The following is an 18,771-nucleotide window of genomic DNA, read 5'->3' on the forward strand; positions in this document are numbered from 1 at the left end:
ATCCTGTTTTCATCAGCTTGCATCCTGTCACATCAGAAGGATTGTGACTTGGCCATTTGGACATGGGCATGGAGCTTTTTCTTCAGTTCTCAGCAGTGTCTTTGCTGTGTTTTGCAGCTGGCAGGGATCAGACAAATAAGCAGAGACTAAGGAAAATAAATTTTCCCACTGACTGTTGTGACCTTTGTGGAAAAGGGCAGATCTCCTAATTTGAGGTTGGCCTCTGAAACTCAAACATCTCATTATATGTTAGCATGCAGTTGGTTTCATTTTACTTCTAGCATAATTAGTTTGAAGGGAATTTTGGTCCAAACAGTGACACTTATACATTTGAGGGTAAATCTGCTTGCGGTTGACCAAGAAACAGTAGGCAACATGGAGCATAATTTCTTGCTGATGAAGGAAAAGCTCTTTGTGAGGTTATTCTCTCTCTTTGGTCTTAGCAATAGACTGGAAAGATGGCAAAAAGCACAAGTATGGGTGCCTGTCAGAACCTCCGTCTCAGTACCAAGGTATGATTCAGATCCACATTCCTTTCTGTTCCCCTTTGTTAGAAGAGCAGCTAGTGAGTTTTCTGTTGACTACAAAAGAGAAGGAATATAGAGAAGGTAATAAAAACTTTTAATGGGCCATGTGAACATGTGAAGCTGTCATATATTGAGTCAGATCATTGGTCTTTCTCGCCTCAAGGTCTCAGGCATCGCTCTTCCCTAATCCATTTTCCCGAAATCTTTTAAATAGAGATGCCAAGGGTTCAGTCAGAGCAAATACCCGGCCAGTGAGCTATTACTCCTAAATCAATCCAAGTTGGAGGAGGAATATCAGCTTTTTAGTCCTAAAGAGCTTTGCACAGAGCAGCTGCTTCTATTTGATAATTCTAGATCTGTTTGCATCTTCTTTATTAGCATACCTGATTATGCTGTAATTGCAGTGGAGCCCTTCTCTGCAAATAGTTTGTGAAAATGCATAGTATTCATGCAGCACAGGTACATAGGACTGGTTCATGCATACATGTATGTCTCTGGTTGACTTGGAACTGAACATACAGAGTAACTCCATCAAGAAGCAGTGTGTCTGAAGTGATACAAAATATTTGAGACTTGATGGATTTAGGATAGCTTGTTCACATCTGGAGGGCTCCATTTGATGTCGCAGTTATCATGTAGAACATGGCATATGTGAACCAGCATAAAGAGGGGTTTTCTTTGGTTGCTCCGCAACAACATGGAATCTTGCTGTCCAAGATCATCATCAATGTCTGGCATCCAAGGCATTGAAACACACACAGTTCAAAACCTAGATTTCAGTGAATATCAGCAGCGGAATCCCTCAGTGACAAAAGGCTAACTTGTGGCTAACTTTGAAGACACAGACAAGTCAGAGAGCTCCTAATTAATTTGCTGGTTATCGTGGCTTCACTCTGCTTTGTCCAAAGGCAGTAGTTCTGTCACGGTGGGACCTTTTTCAGTATAATCACTGTGGTGTGTTTCTGCTACCACGGTACCTCTGCATGCATGCTGCTTTTCTGTATAAATGTGATTAAACTTAATGAGTTACACTTCAGTGTTTCTGTGCTCAAACTCCTATGAGGATTCACAATCTTTCAATCCCATGCAAGAGCATGTTATGGCCTACAGCTTGTGCAGAATGTGTGGCTTCTGAGGAAATAAAGGCAGCAGCAAAAAACATCAACTGACAGGAATAAAAGCACCAACAAAAATCAGTTTAAAGGTACCAGGTGAACAGGTCTAGAGACCACATGATTAGCAAGTTAAAATGGCTGCACCAGCCGCGCCAATTTTCCTAATTGGCTTTGCCAGTGTACCATCCCACTGCCATGATAAAGAATTAGTATTTTGTTCCTTTATTTCTCTGGTAATTATCAACAGAGGGGATTGTTATTGCCTGGTGAAAATCTAGTTTGCTTGAATGAGTTATAAATTGCCTCAAATCTAGGTGCTTTCCAAAAATTAAAAGCATGAGTCATCCTCTGCCTGCAGTCTTACAATCTCTTGAGATAAGAAGGGTGATAAATAAGGCAGAAAATGAAGTTGAAGGAAGACATGGAGGGAAATCACTAGCTTATCTTGTACAGGCAATCTTTTTGGCTAACAACTCTCAGTTAATGCCAACCTGGGACACTCTTAGATCATATCAGTGAATAACAGAGTCAAGTTTAGCAAATGCAAACCCATTATCACTGAGTGGGGAAGACAGCTCTTGACTTTTTAAAAATCAAATTAGTTGGTTAGCAGGTGATTTGAAAGACCTCTGCCTGAGATCCCAGAGAACTGTTGCCAGGCAGAGTAAACAATACTGGACTATGTAGATCAGGGGTTGTTAACCAGGTCCCTACCGCCCACTACAGTGGTGCCCCGCAAGACGAATGCCTCGCAAGACGAAAAACTCGCTAGACGAAAGAGTTTTCCGTTTTTTTAGTCGTTCCGCAAGACGAATTTCCCTATGGGCTTGCTTCGCAAGACGAAACGTCTTGCGAGTTCTTGCAAGTTTGTTTCCTTTTTCTTAAAGCCGCTAAGCCGTTAATAGCCGCTAATAGCCGCTAAGCCGCTAATAGCCGTGCTTCGCAAGACGAAAAAACCGCAAGACAAAGAGACTCGCGGAACGGATTAATTTCGTCTTGCGAGGCACCACTGTAGTGGGCGTTTCAGGATTCTAGGTGGGCAGTAGGGGGTTCTATGGTACAAACTGAATCCTTCCATAGAGCACTGGTGGGCGGTAAGGAAATTTTACCATCAAGAAAGATGCATTAGTGGGTGGTAGGTATAAAAAGGTTGACTACCCCTGACATAGATAGACAAATGGTCTGACCTGTTATAAAGTAGCTTCCTTTCCTGTGTATCGGCTGTTCTGCATAGTGAGTCACTGTAACAATGTACAATTGGTTTCTTACATTAAATTAACTTTGTTCTCATCTCATAGTATGCCACCCTCCATGTGGCTCTGTGTGGACAAGTCCTCAGGAAAAAGGGGACTTATACAAAATAAGATGGACAGTTTATCAAAATACGATGAGGCTACCACATGAAACAAAATAGCATTCTGCTAATTGTTTAGTGGGCTAAAACAGGTTTTCTGCATTGTAAAGACGTGTTCTAGTTGTACTGTGGTGCTCCATGCCAGAGATGGGCCATTACTAAATGTAAAAAAGTAAAAGGGATTTGTTTCTTTGGTTTCTTTACCTAGGAATTGCTGGCAGGTGAAATGTGGGCATAATCTGTCTACAGTACTGGTGGCATGTGCAAGCAGTTTAAAAAGCTATTATGCCACTTGCACGCCAGTTACTGTGTAAGATACACAGATAAAGGCTGCAGTCTTGAATATTCTCTCTTGAAAGATAGGGCCGTAAATTGGTAGACTTCACTTTTTACAAAACATGTTTAAGATTGCATGTAAGAATCCTAGCATTTAAAATAAAAAAGAAAGGATCCCCCTATGACTCTGTACTATATTTCTTCTGTTACGTCTGAATAACCAAGAAGACCTCTGTTTTCATTGTATTGGGCAATAAAAAGGGAAGACTTTGGAGAGGTGCCGCTCAAACTAGCAGCTAGTTGTGTGTGTCAAGTTCCCTCCCTCTCAATCCTTAACATCTAGTTGCTGTGTTCACTGTTCTGACATCTGCATGGCATTTATTTCCTTGACACGCTGCAGCAGCCAATGATATATGGAGGTTGTTCAAATGATGTCAGGGCCCTGAGTAAGTTATGAACAATTTGAACTTCACATTAAAAAGTGGAAAAGGGAAGGAATTTGACTATGGCTGCTATTTTGGACTGGAGTTTCCTGTTCCGTGTAACATGTAGCTGTGCCCTCTCCAGCTTGGCTGACTGACTGTCAGCTACTAAGTGTATGAGTCATCTTGAGGTCTCTTCAGCTTCTTAAGGCATGGAGAAAACCTTAAGAATGTTGAGAGAATAATGTAAAAGTGCTGCATGCAGTTCTACAACTGAAGCAAATGAACGATACTGTATGTCAGCTGCTGTGTGTGCCTGTGGGAGATGGAAGATATAACTGCAGTTATATCACTGGTCTTTAATTGGGGGATTGAAACCCACTAGTGGGTTGTGTCCTGATCCAAGCTAGGTCACAACAGGAGTGCTAGTGCCATGCAAATATATGGTAAAAGATGCTTGTTTGAGTTAAAAGTGTGTCCTGGGTCTGAAAAGCTTGAAGATACCTGCAATACATGAATAGATACATAGACTAGGATTCAGGTATAAAGCTTTTGTGGTCGACTTTAGACTTAATTTAAGTTTCTCTATCACAATTGGTAATTCTGTACTCTCAGCCCAAACAATTCATTGTGATCATTTGAACTTGAAATTGTTATCATTGTGCAATTCATTTTGATCAGCTCCTCTGCCTAATTATTAATACATTTATAGGTATTTCATTAAGGTTCTTATAAAGACTGGTCATTTTCCAGAATTATTCTCAAAAGTTCCATTGCAGTCTTTATTTTTCTTCTCCTTTACACAGGTCACTTTGCCTGGGATAGATACTTGAAAGAGACATGCTCCATCCCTGCTCCTGCGCATTGCTTCAAGCAGGTAATGGGGCATTCCATGTTGTAAAAGAGTTGGGATGAAGGGGTCAGCTTCTAGACAGCTCATGGACAAGTGTGGAATAAACTCCTGTACCTTCTCTTTGTGGGGGAAGAGCAACCGATGCAGGTACCTGGTTGTAAAATATATAACAGAACAGAGCTTTTTAAATAAAGGTGCAGTCACATGGCCTTTAAGGTTGGTGAAATAGCTCAGGAACCTTTGTTCACAGGTAGGTTTGAACAGGAACATTAGATTACTCCCTGCTTGGACTATATATGTATCTGGATCATTGCATGTGCCGACATTAGTTTCCTTTAGGTCTAAAGTTAAAATAAAGATAATTTCTTCTCTAACGTTTGTTGTAGTTCCTTGAGTTATGAGATGATTGTATGGGCATCGTCTTTGGCTACAAACTTAAGATGCTTTCTAATGAAAGTGTCTGCCTTATAGGTGAAGCCTAGACAAAAATATGTGAATTTTGAAGGGAGCATAGTGCCTGGGTTTTGATTTACTAGCAAATTGGGTTGGTAGGAAATGGAGGTCCAAGAGTACAGTAGGACTCCAAGCCAAGTTTTAAGTATTGTTGAATGCAGACTATCCCAGGTTTGATCCTTGACATGTCCAATTAAATTGGATTAATTTGGAGATAATTTGAAAGAACTCTGTCTGATAGCCAGATGCGTCAGCTGGCCCACACGATTTAGGGGGCTGGTGATATGCTGACACCACTAGTGTTTGAGGTGCTGATGTGCTGTGCGCACACCACACAGCTTGTGCAAGTGATGCAAAATATTGATGGGACCTAGCCCCCTCCTTGAAAATTTCTGGGGGACCTTGTCCCGTCTGCCCCTTCTAGATGGTGATAGCCCAAAAAACTACTAAGGCAACCAAAGAACCTTTTGGCACCTTAACAGCCAACAATTTTTATTATGGCATAAGATTTTGTGGACTGAAGCCCACTTTGTCAGGTGCAAGATGAAGAGCTGCTGCCAGTCAAAGTAAGCAATAGTGGGCTAGATGGACTCAGAAAAGTCATCTTCCAATGACCCCAAGAGTGCCTGATCAAGGAGATAAGCATAGTGCTGTGATGTTGTGCAAGCTCAGGGTTAACCACCATTAACAAAGCATGACAGGTTGGCTTGAGCTCATTTAGATTTTTAAACTTCTCAATCAAAAAGTTCTCTAAGCAATGTACTGTACATAAAACAATATAAAACAATTATCAACAATCCACGTATAAAATCAACAAAATTTTAATAGAAAATATTAAATTATAAGTCTGGATAGACTTGTTTAACTAAAAAAGGGTTTTAGCGGGCATCTTGAACAGTATGGCAAAGGTGCCTGCCTAATGTTAATTCTGAAATATAGGTGCTGCCACAGAGAAGGCTTTCCATTTCTCTTGAAAGACAGCGGTGTTTTATTTCAAAAGCAAAAATAATGGGAAAAGAAGAGAATTTTGGGGTTTAGTGGCTGTAAGTGAACGTTTTGGAGGAGAATTTTTAACATGTTGATGACTAGATTTCTTTCACTTGTTCCTTACCATTGTTTCTCTTTCATTGCCTACTGTGACATCCAGTTCTAATATGCTCCTGGCATTCAGGTGCTGGGAACAATTCAGGGAATAAGGAGGAGGTTTGGGAGGGAAGAAAAATGTATCACTCAAGTCACGCTGAAAGCCTTGTTCTCCTCAGTCGTACACCCCACCTTCCAATGAATTCAAGATCAGCATGAAGCTAGAAGCCCAGGATCCCAGAAACACCACTTCCACTTGTATTGCTACTGTGGTGGGATTGACAGGTGCCCGTCTCCGATTGCGCCTGGATGGCAGCGATAATAAGAATGACTTCTGGCGTCTGGTGGATTCTGCAGAAATCCAGCCTATTGGCAACTGTGAAAAGAATGGAGGGATGTTACAGCCTCCTTTAGGTGAGTTGAAACCTTGTTTGCCCTAAGGGCTACATTTATGCTATAATCATGTTTTCTAGATTCCAAGTGATCAAAAGAGCTTTGGAATTGCAGTAAGCAGCGATATGACATCTGAATATATGAAGTGCTCTGGAGAAGGGAGGCTTACTTAGAGGTATCTACTGTGTACTCCACTCATGTTTCTTCCCTGACTGGTTTCCTCTAGGCCATGGGTAGACAAATTAAGGCCTGGGGGCCGGATCCGGCGCAATCACCTTCTAAATCCGGCCCACGGACGGTCCGGGAATCAGCGTGTTTGTGTCCTTTTATTTAAAATGCATCTCTGGGCCTGCCTGGTGTTTTTACATGAGTAGAATGTGTGCTTTTATTTAAAATGCATCTCTGGGTTATTTGCGGGGCGTAAGAATTCGTTCATTCCCCCCCCCCCCAAATATAGTCCAGCCCCGCCCCCCACAAGGTCTGAGAGACAGTGGACCGGCCCCCTGCTGAAAAAGTTCGCTCACCCTGCTCTAGGCACTTGTTACTGACCACAGGTAGCCATGCTAGTGGCTCTGCATCTCTGAATTAAGAGCAGATTTAAATATGCAGAAGGACTCATAATACACTCTTCTGTACAAGTGTGCCTGAGGCTGTACAGAGCAGATCACTTGCTTTACTGTAGTTCACTGTCAAAAGTGACACAGCTGAAGTTTTCAGGAAAGTTCTTCTAATTTCCCAGCAGAATGGGTCCACAATGGATTACAATAAGAGGGTTGTGTTAGCTGTGATGTCGTGATTAAGCCCACTATAAAACACCAGTTCACATTCTTAAAATACTATTGCATTTATTTCCAAGTTCTGCTTATGTTACCTATTAGAAAATCTTGGTGTACTCAAGTAGTTGCATCAACAAAAAGTCCAGCCAATAGTATGGTGCAAACTAAGCTTCCTTAGACTCTCTCAAGAGAAATATTCCTTGATTTTCAGTACATTTGCTAAATGTTATGATGAATACATCAAGGTACCTTCATGATGGAAGGATGGCAGAACTGAAAGCTGCTGCTAAGCTTTTTATGGCCTCCGCTTCTGTTTGTTGCAGGGTTTCGACTGAATGCTTCTTCTTGGCCCATGTTTCTCCTGAAGACTCTGAATGGAGCAGAAATGGCACCTGTTAGGATTTTCCACAAGGTATGGCCATCATCGTTTCCTGTTCTGAAGACAATGTAGCTGCCTTTGATGTGCTTATGAGTTTGGTTCTCCATTTGCCTGGAAGGAGTGGGGGTTGAGGCCTTTGTTCCACTCCTCTTCATTAACAGTACTCCTGCTCAGAGAATATAGATAGCAAGACCCTAAGTTTCTGAAAGAAAGGAAGCGAATGTCCCTAAATTTGATGTGGCGGTGTCATGGATGGCACACTTAATAACTTTACAGGTGGGGGAGGGGGGTATGTTGGCCAAAGAGGTAAGTCACAGAAGGAATGGGTCTAGTCAGAAGGCAAAGTGGGATCAGATTCGGGGCAGGAGCAAGATGGGATAAGAACAATATGAACATGAGCACAGATGGAAAGTAGGGATGTGAAAAGGCAAGATTGAAAATTATATTTGTGGAGAGTAAAAGGGAGAAAATAATTCAGCAAAAGGTTGGCAGCAGGGCATCACAAGGTATGCCAGAGGACCAAGGTTTGACAGGATGGCGTAGGGGGCCAGAACTCTCAATGTCCCCATTTAGACATAACATTGAACCCTAGTTGTTTTTATACCGAGTGTAATCTTTCCCTGATTACTGTAACGGTGAATATGTTGAATTCTAGAAGTTATTGGGGATCCCATCTCTTTGCCAGCTAGCATGACCAGTGGTCAGGGATGTTAGGAGTTGTAGTACAGCAATATCTGGAGGACCTCAGGTTCCATTGAACCAGTGAACATCTGTGTGATGCACAGAGTGCTACTCCTGCTACTGCATTGCGCTATGTGCTTCCCCTCCCCCAGTAGTGTTCCATACAGCCCTCCTTTGTTATCCTTAACCCTTCATCAGGGTAACTTGGCTTGGACTTAGGAAAGACAACTGCAGTTAGCAACTTCCTGGATTAAGCTCCCAATTTGAGAAGCTAGGTTGACAGCAGAAAATGAATGAAGGTACTGTTGTTTGAACGTAGAATTTAACCTGGTTTAAGAAAAATAAGCCAAAGTTCAACATTGCATCTGAACTTGGCCTGTGATGCAATTAAGTTCTGTAAATCAGCCCACCAGTAGCCTTTATCTGATTCCTTGTGCAGCAGCTGCTGGGAAACAAGGGCTAATGAGTGCACTGCTAAGTCAGCAGCATAGGTCTGTAAAGTAAGCCGTGTGTGTACATGCACACATATGTGTATTAATTGAGTTGCATCTGATCCTTTTTCATGTCCCTTCCCCCTCCTAGGAGCCACCATCTCCATCCCAGAATTTCTTTAAGATGGGGATGAAACTGGAGGCGGTAGATAGGAAAAACCCACATTTCATCTGCCCTGCCACCATTGGTGAGGTGCGGGGTTCTGAGGTCCTCATCACTTTTGATGGCTGGAGGGGAGCCTTTGATTACTGGTGCCGTTACGATTCTCGCGACATCTTTCCAGTTGGTTGGTGTTCACTGACCGGTGACAACTTGCAGCCCCCTGGAACGAAAGGTGAGAGTCCTATCAAAGCATTACTACATTTCACCCCTGAAATGGGTAATAGTTGGCTATGGACTGGCAACATATCATTGTGCACATATCTTTGATGGAGGGTTATGTATTTTGGTTTAACATAGTTTTTAAAAAGTGAGCTAATATTTTGTTGGTGTTGTCTTTTTCACTCTCTGTTGTGGTATTGGGTTCACTGGACGTTTATCAAATGGGATGCTTTGAAATCTTCCCAGTATAGTCATGGTTGTGGTGGAAGCTATGTCAAGCACAAAAATATTTTGCCATGTATCTGTGCTTTCTCTCTCTTAAGCATGTTGCTGCTTATGTTCTCCATACAGCCTTCTCGTTAAGGCTGGCTCCTCATAGCAGCTTCCCATAATATTGATTGTACATTACTGCAGTGAACTTTTGAAGCAACAGTTTGTATATCTTGGCTTGGCTCAATCAGCCATTGTTTGTGGTAGCTATCAGCCTATCCCCTGCATCCTCTTTAAACATGCAGAGAACATAGGCAGGGTGCATGAATGCATGTGTCTTGCATTACACTGCACTTTGGAGTAGGCAGAAGTACTGCAGATATCTCCCTCCTGTCCTCCAAGTCCTTGGGCAAACATGTGGGGGAAGGCTGGTCAAATGAACTTCAGAGAAAACTGAAGCTTCTCTTGGGTTATCTGCAATTTCAGATAACTTGGGGGAGAGGATCTGTGTGCTGCTGATGCCCTGACAAGGGCAGGTGAGTGATGGCAGAGGACCTAAAGCATTCTTTCCTGGGGATTTGTGGAATCCTGGCTGAAAGCATGCCCAAAAAAGATTGCACAGGACTACCTTCTTGTTCTATGCTGTCTTTACCAACCCTGATAATCTCATTAACTGTTCAGACTAGAGAATGCCAACATAGGAATTGACTCTACAGTTACTTGTGCTTGTCAGCTCTGCTGAACCAGAAGTTCAGGGCTAATATTCCAGTAGCTAAGATATTAAAATTATAATGGCTAGAAAGCAAGGTGTGTACTCATGGGTTCTGGAGATGTGAACTTAATTTAACTATTTAGGTTTTCAGCCCATCCCAATAACTTGACTTGGGTGTAAAAAAAAAACCTGGAGTATTTTTGCTTCTTTAGCACTAGAGGGAGCAGAGTATCCACCTGTCCATCTTCTGCTCACGGGAGCCACCAACTTCAGATACATAGTCTGCATTCAGGTGTGGGATTTATTACGTTAGTTTTGCTGATTATAATGCTAGTGCTTCTGTTCTGGTCCCTGGTGTTCCTTTTATACTGCATTACCTGTTGCATTATGGAACTGTGGCTGTGATCAACATGCCACCATGTCATGCTATATTTCATTCACACTAGTATCTGTGGTTGTCACAACTAATATCGCTACTCTCCTACTCTTTCTGTGCATATGCGCTTCTGTTCCCCTATGATTCATCATGTAGTATGCCAAAATACCTGCCAGAATTTCATTACATGAGCAGTGGGGCATGATCTCTAAAAACTGCAGGAATCTTACAACTCAAAACTCCCATGATTTTCCAGGTTGCCAAGATTGCAATCAGTTGTTTTTTCCTGGAAACAATTAACATGGAAATGAATGCTAAACATGGGCTAGATTTCTAGAAGTAGCTTTTACATTGTGTGAAAGGTCATATAAAATGCAATAATTAACAGGTAAGAAAACATCAAGAAGATGGAGTCATATAGTAAGCAAGTAGATAACTTTCTGCATCATCTAGGTGGAGGCTTTTATGTCCAGGGCCAATGTGTAAGTCTTTGTGATCGTAGTTTCTGATCCTAGTTCATAGTTCCTGATCGTGTGTGCTTGTGTGTTTGCATGTATAATAACTACTAGGTTCTTTATTTAAGAAAATTCTGAAATTTCTGGAAAGTATTAGAAACCTCTGATCAGAAAGTCTGAAGAATGACTAAAGGATTTTACTAAGTCCATGTAGTTTCATCCTTGCTTCTGTCATCTAGAGGTACATATCATTTATTGGTACATGGCAAGGCACTTGCTAAATATTTAGAACATAGACTTCTCTGACATTTAGGGAGAATATTTGAAACCATTTGATCCCTTCAGAACCACTGGATCCCTTCAGAAAATGATCCCAGTTATCCTCCTTCTCTCTTAATATGTAGCTAGTTTTGTCGGGTGGTCATTTTCAGAAAGAAGGGAGTCTGTCAACCCAACACCTCAATACCCATCTTTCAAAGTGGTCCATTATGGCTGCTGATGGCCCCCTTACACACACACACACCCCTTCATTGGCAGCTCTGGGCCTCATGGAGTTCTAATCATTTTCGGCCTGTGGCCACTGATTTCTAATCCCACCCACCAAACTCCTTACACCAAATTTACAATATTTTACACAAGGTTTTTGTCTGCATCAGTATATTTTCTTTACACACCCTTATCTCCGGTAATACACAAGTCATCTTTCTTTGTACATTTTTAATTGCCCATGGTGAAAATTTCCAGCTCACAGAGATGGCATTGGACAATAGTGATAACGAGAAGAAATCTGATGCAGCATCTGATCATCTGTGCTGTCTTGCACAGAGACCTGTCTAGTCTTACATAGGGGATGGAGGGGCGATTATAAGGAAACAATGATGAAATTACAACAGTTGCCTAAGGCAAGTGGTGGTGGTTGTCAGGTTTTCTGACATTTTTACCATTAACCTCCTAAAAGATTAAAAGGGTAAAGAGTAACATTCACCGAGTTTCTGAATATTTGCCATATACACCATTGGACCACGTCATCAAGCTTTAGTTTTGGGATTTAACATGACTATAATAAACCCTAGTGGAGCTGGACAGCACTAATGGATATTATTGTATCTGTCTTGTTTAAATCTGTGTAAGCCGTGTTGAGTCTCGGTTTGAGGAAAAGTTGGGAAATAATGGAGAGGAAGTTTCTTGGATACAGTAGCTGCGTGGCAGGACTGCAAGAGTTAACTGTCCTTGGGCAGACTGTGAGCCAGAAGCAGTCTTCCACTTTATCAGGAGATCTGGAATGCAGAGGAGTGGAGTTTCTGCCTTGGCACTATCCCAGCTGGCAGGAACGCACTAAGATCTTGCCAAGCAAAGGAGACCTAAGAAAGGATGCACTCCTTTCATTGCTGTGCCAAGGGTGATGAACGTTACTGTGGGTACAGCAGAGATCATAATTGCAGACGCTTGCCCCAGTTTCCTTTGTTCCCGTTAATGCAGTCAGCCTTTTCAACACAACTTTACTCTGCTCAGCAGGCAAGCAAAAGTTAATCGTTTTTAAGTTGCCATGGAGATGTGTTAAGTGGCACCATACATTCTTCTTGTATTTGTCAGCCATTTTTTCCAAACAATTGTGTACAGATTAAGGGCCCGGAAAGCTTTACTTCATTTGCCTGGAAGGGAGAACAGCTTCAGGTAGAAATTAAGGAAAGTGGGATCTCTGTAAGAAGACCTGTAAGCGTCTACACCACCTCTTCCATTTAGGGTAGCGTGCCTTCAATTGGACTACTAGGAGGTGAATAAGTCGAAGTGACACTGTAGCATTGCCTCTGACGGAAAGGTAACAGATTTTGACATTTGTTTTTAGTTGTATTTCTAGTGTTCATTGCTTGTGTCCTCTTTCAAGCAGAATCTTGGGGGCTGGCTGACTTATGTGGGAGCAAAAGATTCAATGTTGGGAGTTAAGTGGTTGTTCTTTAGTCCTTCCTAGAAAGAGAATATCATTTCTAGGCATTTGACTTGCAGCTGAATACGAGTGGGAATTCTGTGAATAGGCAGCTTTCCAAACCTTGTGGGCAAGCTGTTGTCAGACTGTTTTGTACTGTACCCACTGACTACTTCAGAGAGTTAAGTCCTTGGACAATGTTAGAACAACAGAGGGTATGGGTGTGTTTAAAATATTTTTATGCTGCCTTTCAGGGAAACTTCCACTGTAGTTTACAAAATGAAACACAAAATTAAAATACAATAAATTACAGCATGCTTATAATAATACAGTTTAAAATAAGGGAGAACAGAAATGTCTTTATCTGGTACTGACAGGATAACAATGTTGGCATCAGGGTGGCTTCCCTTGCAGTGGAATTCCACAAAGCAGGCTCTGCTCTTTAGTTGCTACCTACCTTATCTTGACTGGTAGGGAAACCTGGAGAAGAGTCTTTAAAACGAACTCAAGGTTTGTATACAAGCAAGTGTCCAGTTAGGTACCTGGGTCCTAAGCTGTCTGGGGTTTTAGGACTAAGAAGCAGCAATATGAATTTGTTTGGAAACAGACTGTAGCCATTCGAGTTATGAGTGGTTGCAGTCAACTGCCCAACATTCTTTAACGTCAACTCTACATATATTGCATTACAGTAGGTGGTTCAAGATAGACAATGAAAACCTGTGGTCAGGCAGTCTCTGTCCAACAAAGGCCACCAGCCTAAGCTAAAAAAAAGGGGGGGGACTGCTTGGCACAGAAGCTACTCATGCCTTCAGTGACAAAAGTTGGATCAAGGAGCCAGATCTGGAGTGAAAACTTGATCCATATCTTTGAACAAACTACTTACCTAACTGCAGAACCACCATCTTGCCTGGATCAAGCTCCTTTGTTTGGCACTCATCCAGCCCTCTATGAGTGTGAGCAAAGGCAGAATTAGAGCTAGATATCATCAACATGTTGATAGCACCTCACCTCAAATTCCCAGGTGACCAAGGTTTCATATAGATATCAAAAAGCACGGAAGACTAGATGGAACCTGCAGAACCCCACAAACACCCTGAGGCTGAGAAGTAGTTCCCAGGCATAAACTTAAATCAGTGTTCCCATGGCACACTATGCCTCTTAACTCCCAACCCTGAGAGCCTATCCAGAAGTATGCTGTGGTCAGTGGTATGGAAAGACTAGAGGTCCAGGAGAATTAGTGAGATCTGACACCTTTGTCCTTCTCCTGTGTTGGAAAGGCACCTCTCCCAGCAGCTTGCTAAACTGCTGGGTGAAGGACCTCTCCACCCCTCCATATTAAACCTCACTGCAGGTGTGATGGGGGGGCAGGTGCTTTGCACCTCACCTCTGCTAATAAGCAGCTTGCCTGTGCCAGCCGACTGTTCTTCATGCTGTAGTTGGTTTGTCTGCCACACATACTACAAAACTTGGGGCTCTATGTTCTGGAACTGACTACAAAGCATCTAGAAACACTGCTAACTTCAAAACAAGTGTTGTCAATAAACAAGCCAGATTCTTGGGTAGTGCAAAGGATGGGGTCGTCGTACTTAGCACTCATTTCCATGATTCCCTTATATGTTGGATGGAGGAACAGGTTTTTCATAACTTGCCTCTTTTTGAGCAGCAGAAAGGTTAGGAGATACAAAAATGCAGGATCTTGTAATAATCAGTAAAAGGAAACCAACATTTAGTGCTGTAACCTTGAAGAAGCAGAAAGAAACCTCATGAGAATAGTTGGAAAGGCGTAAGATAAGGTTGCTCAAAATGCAGCTAATAAAACAGGATTATATGAGAGTATCTTATCCCTAAAGTATGCTTCACAAATGATCCTGTCTCAGGGTTAGGGGGATGCTAACATAAGAAGAGACCTATTGGATCAGGCCAGAGGCCTATCTAGACATGCATTCTGGTCTCATGGCGGCCAAATTGATGCATTGGGAAATGTGCAAGCAGATGTGAGTGCAAAAGCACTCTTGCTGCTTGTGATTTCCAGCAACTGATATTCAGAGCCATATTGCCTGCAACAGCATACTACCTCCAAAATAGATGTTGTGGCTAGTAAGCATAGGTAGCCCTATCCTCCATGAATTTGTCTAGTGCTGTTTTAAAGCCATCCAATTTGGTAGTCATCTTTGCATGTTGTGGGAGCGAATTCCAAAGCTTTAATTGCACACTGTGTGAAGAAGTACTTTCTTTTGACAGTCCTGATCTTCCAACATTCAGTTTCATTGATTAGCCCCAGGTTACAGTATTTGGGGCAGTAGAATAGTCCCCATCCACATTTGCCACCATAACTTTGCACACCTCTGTCATGTCTTCCCTGCCTTTCCTTTTTTGAAAACTAAAAAGCCCCAAATGTTGTGAATTTTCCTCACAGGGAAATTGCTCCAGCCCCATGATGATTTTGATAGCTCTTTTGTGAACCTTTTCCAGCTCTACAATGTACTCTCTCTCTCTCTCTCTCTCTTGTTAATGTTGGAACTGCTTAGTAGGTGAACATTTGAGGGCATGGTTCTCTGGTTTCCCCTTGTGATTTTCATTTCAGAAGAGCTTTTATGTTCCAAGCAGGCCTCTTGGAAGCTATAACACCTCTGAACAACTATCTTAGAAAATACCATATTCTTGGATTAGTGGCAATTTAAACAAAATAAAGTTTTTTCTGTAAATAAACACATAGTTTTCTTGGAAAGAAAATATTTGATTTTTTGTTGTGATTTATGTCTAGTCTTGCATAACAATAGTCAAGGTTATAGATTGCACTGGAGTTTCCGTATGGGCTGTATGGAACTTCGTGAAAGGGTAGTTGAAACGGTCTCATTTTTCTTAGATTGCGTCCAAGGCCTTTTTTATGAGCAAACTGCCACAGAAAATGACTTTTAGATGGCTGCCAATAGGAACTGAACTTTCGCCTTGCCTTTGAGGCAGATTTCGAACGTTAGCAGTATATTGGACATGGCCCTTGGAACTGTCTTGGGGCTTATCTAAATTGCAATTTATCACATTTCATATTGTACAATGTTGGCTCGCACCACACCCATATATTGGCTTGAAGCAATGTATAGTGACATATCTCATGCTGCAAGTCTAAATCACCCTCTTTAAAAAAATCACATAAAAATGTAGCATATGCGACCAGAACAGCAAAGTCTGGTAACCTCTTAAAATGTGGTGTTGCAGAAGCTTTCTTGGGCTACGTGTAACAAAGTGGGCTGCGGCCCATGAGAACTTCTGCCATCATATGCTTGCTCGCTGTTTTTTTAAGGTGCCACCAGACTGTGTTTGCTGCAACAGATTAAGACTGCAGGTCCATACTCACATTCCTGGGAGTGTGCCTCATTGATCTCTACTCCCAGTGGATCTTACTTCTGAGTAGACAAGCACATAGGAAGTTGCCTCATAGCAAGGCAGGTCATTGATCCACCTAACTAATATTGTCTAAACTGACTGACAGCAATCCCCCAGGGTTTCAAACTGGAGTTTTTAACCTCAGGATGTCAGGGATTGAACCTGTTACCTTTTGCATATCAGCCAAGTGCTCTACCGCTGAGTTGTGGCTCTTCTGTTGAGTGTACAGTTGAATACGCATGAAAGTGTTTTTGCATAAGGCTATGTTGGTACCTGATGGTCTTCTCTCTTCTTTTTTGTGGTAGTGGTGATTCCAAAGAGCCCATTCCCCCCTGTGCCTGATGTGATCTCTGAAAAGGGCAGCATGCACAGTGGCACAAAGACTCTCCTGGAACATCAGCCTGGACAAAGGGGACGCAAACCTGGTCGTAAGCGAGGCCGGACACCCAAGGCTCTGACCAACCACTCCACTCCAACCCCCTCCAAAGCTGTGGAGCCTTTGAAATTCCCCAAGAAGAGGGGACCAAAGCCTGGCAGTAAGGTGTGTATTCATGACTTCACAGTTGATGTGTGCTTCCTCAACTAGGAGCAGCTCTACTTAGGTACCTTTCAAAAACTATTCAAACAAATAGATTTGTAGAATCAGGGATTTGGGCGGGGGGGGGTCATAATTCGGTTGTTGATCACATGATTTCTTGAACATCCTACATTCATTTCCATTTAAAAGCATCCAATATCAAGTAATGGGAATGTCATCATCTGAGAGACCCCAGATTGCTGGGCTAGTTCAATGCAACTTTCCATCTTCAGTACAGTTTCAAGCTGGCTAGAGATGCAACTGAGGTCTGAAAGTACCCATATCATTTCTAAAACGAAGATGTTGGTCTGACTAGTCCCTGGATGGGAGGTTGCTTTTGAGCTCTTCAGAGGGTGAGCAGGATGGAAATGTAACAAATAAAGTTTGTCATTTTAAAATACCTGTCCCATTATCATTTGTAACTAAATTGTTCAGGCCCCCTTACATGTTGCTATTATCTCAAGTCCCCCCCCCCATGCACCATTTCCTCCCAGCTTCCTTGAGATTAGGTCCTCAGTGCCGTGTTATCCACTTTGTTTTTTGTCCTTTTGCCTGTTTAGAATGATTTTTTTATTTAAAGTTTATTAATATTATCTCTTTTAATATTATCTCTTTCCTTCTTTTTTTTTTTTTTTTTTTGCAGAGAAAACCTCGAACTTTACTAAATCCAGCACCAACCTCCCCTACAACAAGTACTCCTGAACCTGACACTAGCACAGTACCACAGGATGCAGCAACCATCCCTAGCTCTGCTATGCAGGCCCCTACAGGTGCGGAATGCATTTCATCCTCTTTCTTGGGTGTAATATTTCTTTATGGGGGAAGTCATTTTAAGGTAATATACAAACTAAAGCTGGTAATACATATATATGATCCCTTCCATTTCTGTCTATACCGGTGGAGGGAGTGGAAGACTTAAGACAGGGAAATTGCTCAGTTTCATTTTACAGTCACATTTTAAAAATTACTGTTCTGTGATGAGAGCCTTTTGATGCAGCATCAAAATCGGTCCTCCAGTACTGAGATCAGCCAGATAACTGACCCTTGGGGTAAAAGGGTTTGGGAACTGCCTGACTCTGCAAGGAAGCTATTTGGAACATCACATGATAGTTTTCAGTGGAGCAGACCTACCAAGTTAGTAACTGCGCAGTCAGTTACAGGCAAACAATATAACACCGGTCTTGAAAGACCTACATTGGCTCCCAGTACGTTTCCAAGCACAATTCAAAGTGTTGGTGCTGACCTTTAAAGCCCTAAACGGCCTCGGTCCAGTATATCTGAAGGAGCGTCTCCACCCCCATCGTTCTACCCGGACACTAAGGTCCAGCTCCAAGGGCCTTCTGGAGGTTCCCTCACTGCGAGAAGCCAAGTTACAGAGAACCAGGGCCTTCTCGGTAGTGGCACCCTCCCTGTGGAACGCCCTCCCACCAGATGTCAACGAGAACAACAACTACCATACTTTTAGAAGACATCTGAAGGCAGCCCTGTTTAGGGAAGCTTTTAATGTTTGATGTATTACAGTATTTTAATATTTTTTTGGAAGCTGCCCAGAGTGGCTGGGGAAGCCCAGCCAGACAGGTGGGGTATAAATTATTAATATTTATTATTATTATTAATTATTATTATTATTATTATTAACCAGAGTCCAGTTATTAAAGGCTTCTGCCTTTCCCCCTCACAGTTTGCATCTACTTGAATAAAAATGGTAGCACTGGGCCTCACCTGGACAAAAAGAAAGTCCAGCAGCTGCCTGACCATTTTGGACCAGCTCGAGCATCTGTGGTGCTGCAGCAAGCAGTCCAAGCTTGCATTGATTGCGCTTATCATCAGCATACTGTCTTCTCATTCCTGAAGCAAGGCCATGGAGGCGAGATCATTTCAGGTAAGGAGCCAGCCCCATTTGTCTGCCTGTCCTACTCTGTTTTGAACAGTGTCCTCCAGGAGAACACTTCTACAAGCTACAACTCATTTGTCATGTTCTCAAGACTATCTCAATGTATGCAAGAAA

At 42.3% G+C, this 18,771-nt stretch overlaps 1 protein-coding gene across 8 annotated transcripts in view; it reads left to right on the top strand.

Moving 5' to 3' along the window:
* Window positions 1–18,771, top strand: part of SCMH1 (Scm polycomb group protein homolog 1) — a 43,923-nt gene that overhangs the window by 14,179 nt on the left and 10,973 nt on the right. For 4 of the 8 annotated variants that reach the window (XR_014528290.1, XM_083512149.1, XM_083512150.1 and 1 more), the window contains 7 exons: window positions 4,501–4,571; window positions 6,263–6,497; window positions 7,576–7,664; window positions 8,895–9,138; window positions 16,492–16,727; window positions 17,407–17,533; window positions 18,445–18,645. Coding sequence is in view for 7 of the 8 variants with exons in the window: in XM_083512149.1 (XP_083368275.1) it covers window positions 4,501–4,571; window positions 6,263–6,497; window positions 7,576–7,664; window positions 8,895–9,138; window positions 16,492–16,727; window positions 17,407–17,533; window positions 18,445–18,645 (1,203 nt within the window). In the remaining variant the exon portion in view is untranslated. Of the gene's footprint in view, window positions 1–443; window positions 513–4,500; window positions 4,695–6,262; window positions 6,652–7,575; window positions 7,665–8,894; window positions 9,139–16,491; window positions 16,728–17,406; window positions 17,534–18,444; window positions 18,646–18,771 lie in introns of all 8 variants that reach the window. The other 4 variants (XM_083512148.1, XM_083512151.1, XM_083512153.1 and 1 more) reach the window with 3 other exon arrangements.

This window comes from Podarcis liolepis (assembly GCF_965112155.1).
Source record: "Podarcis liolepis genome assembly, chromosome: 7".
NCBI lineage: Eukaryota > Metazoa > Chordata > Lepidosauria > Squamata > Lacertidae > Podarcis > Podarcis liolepis.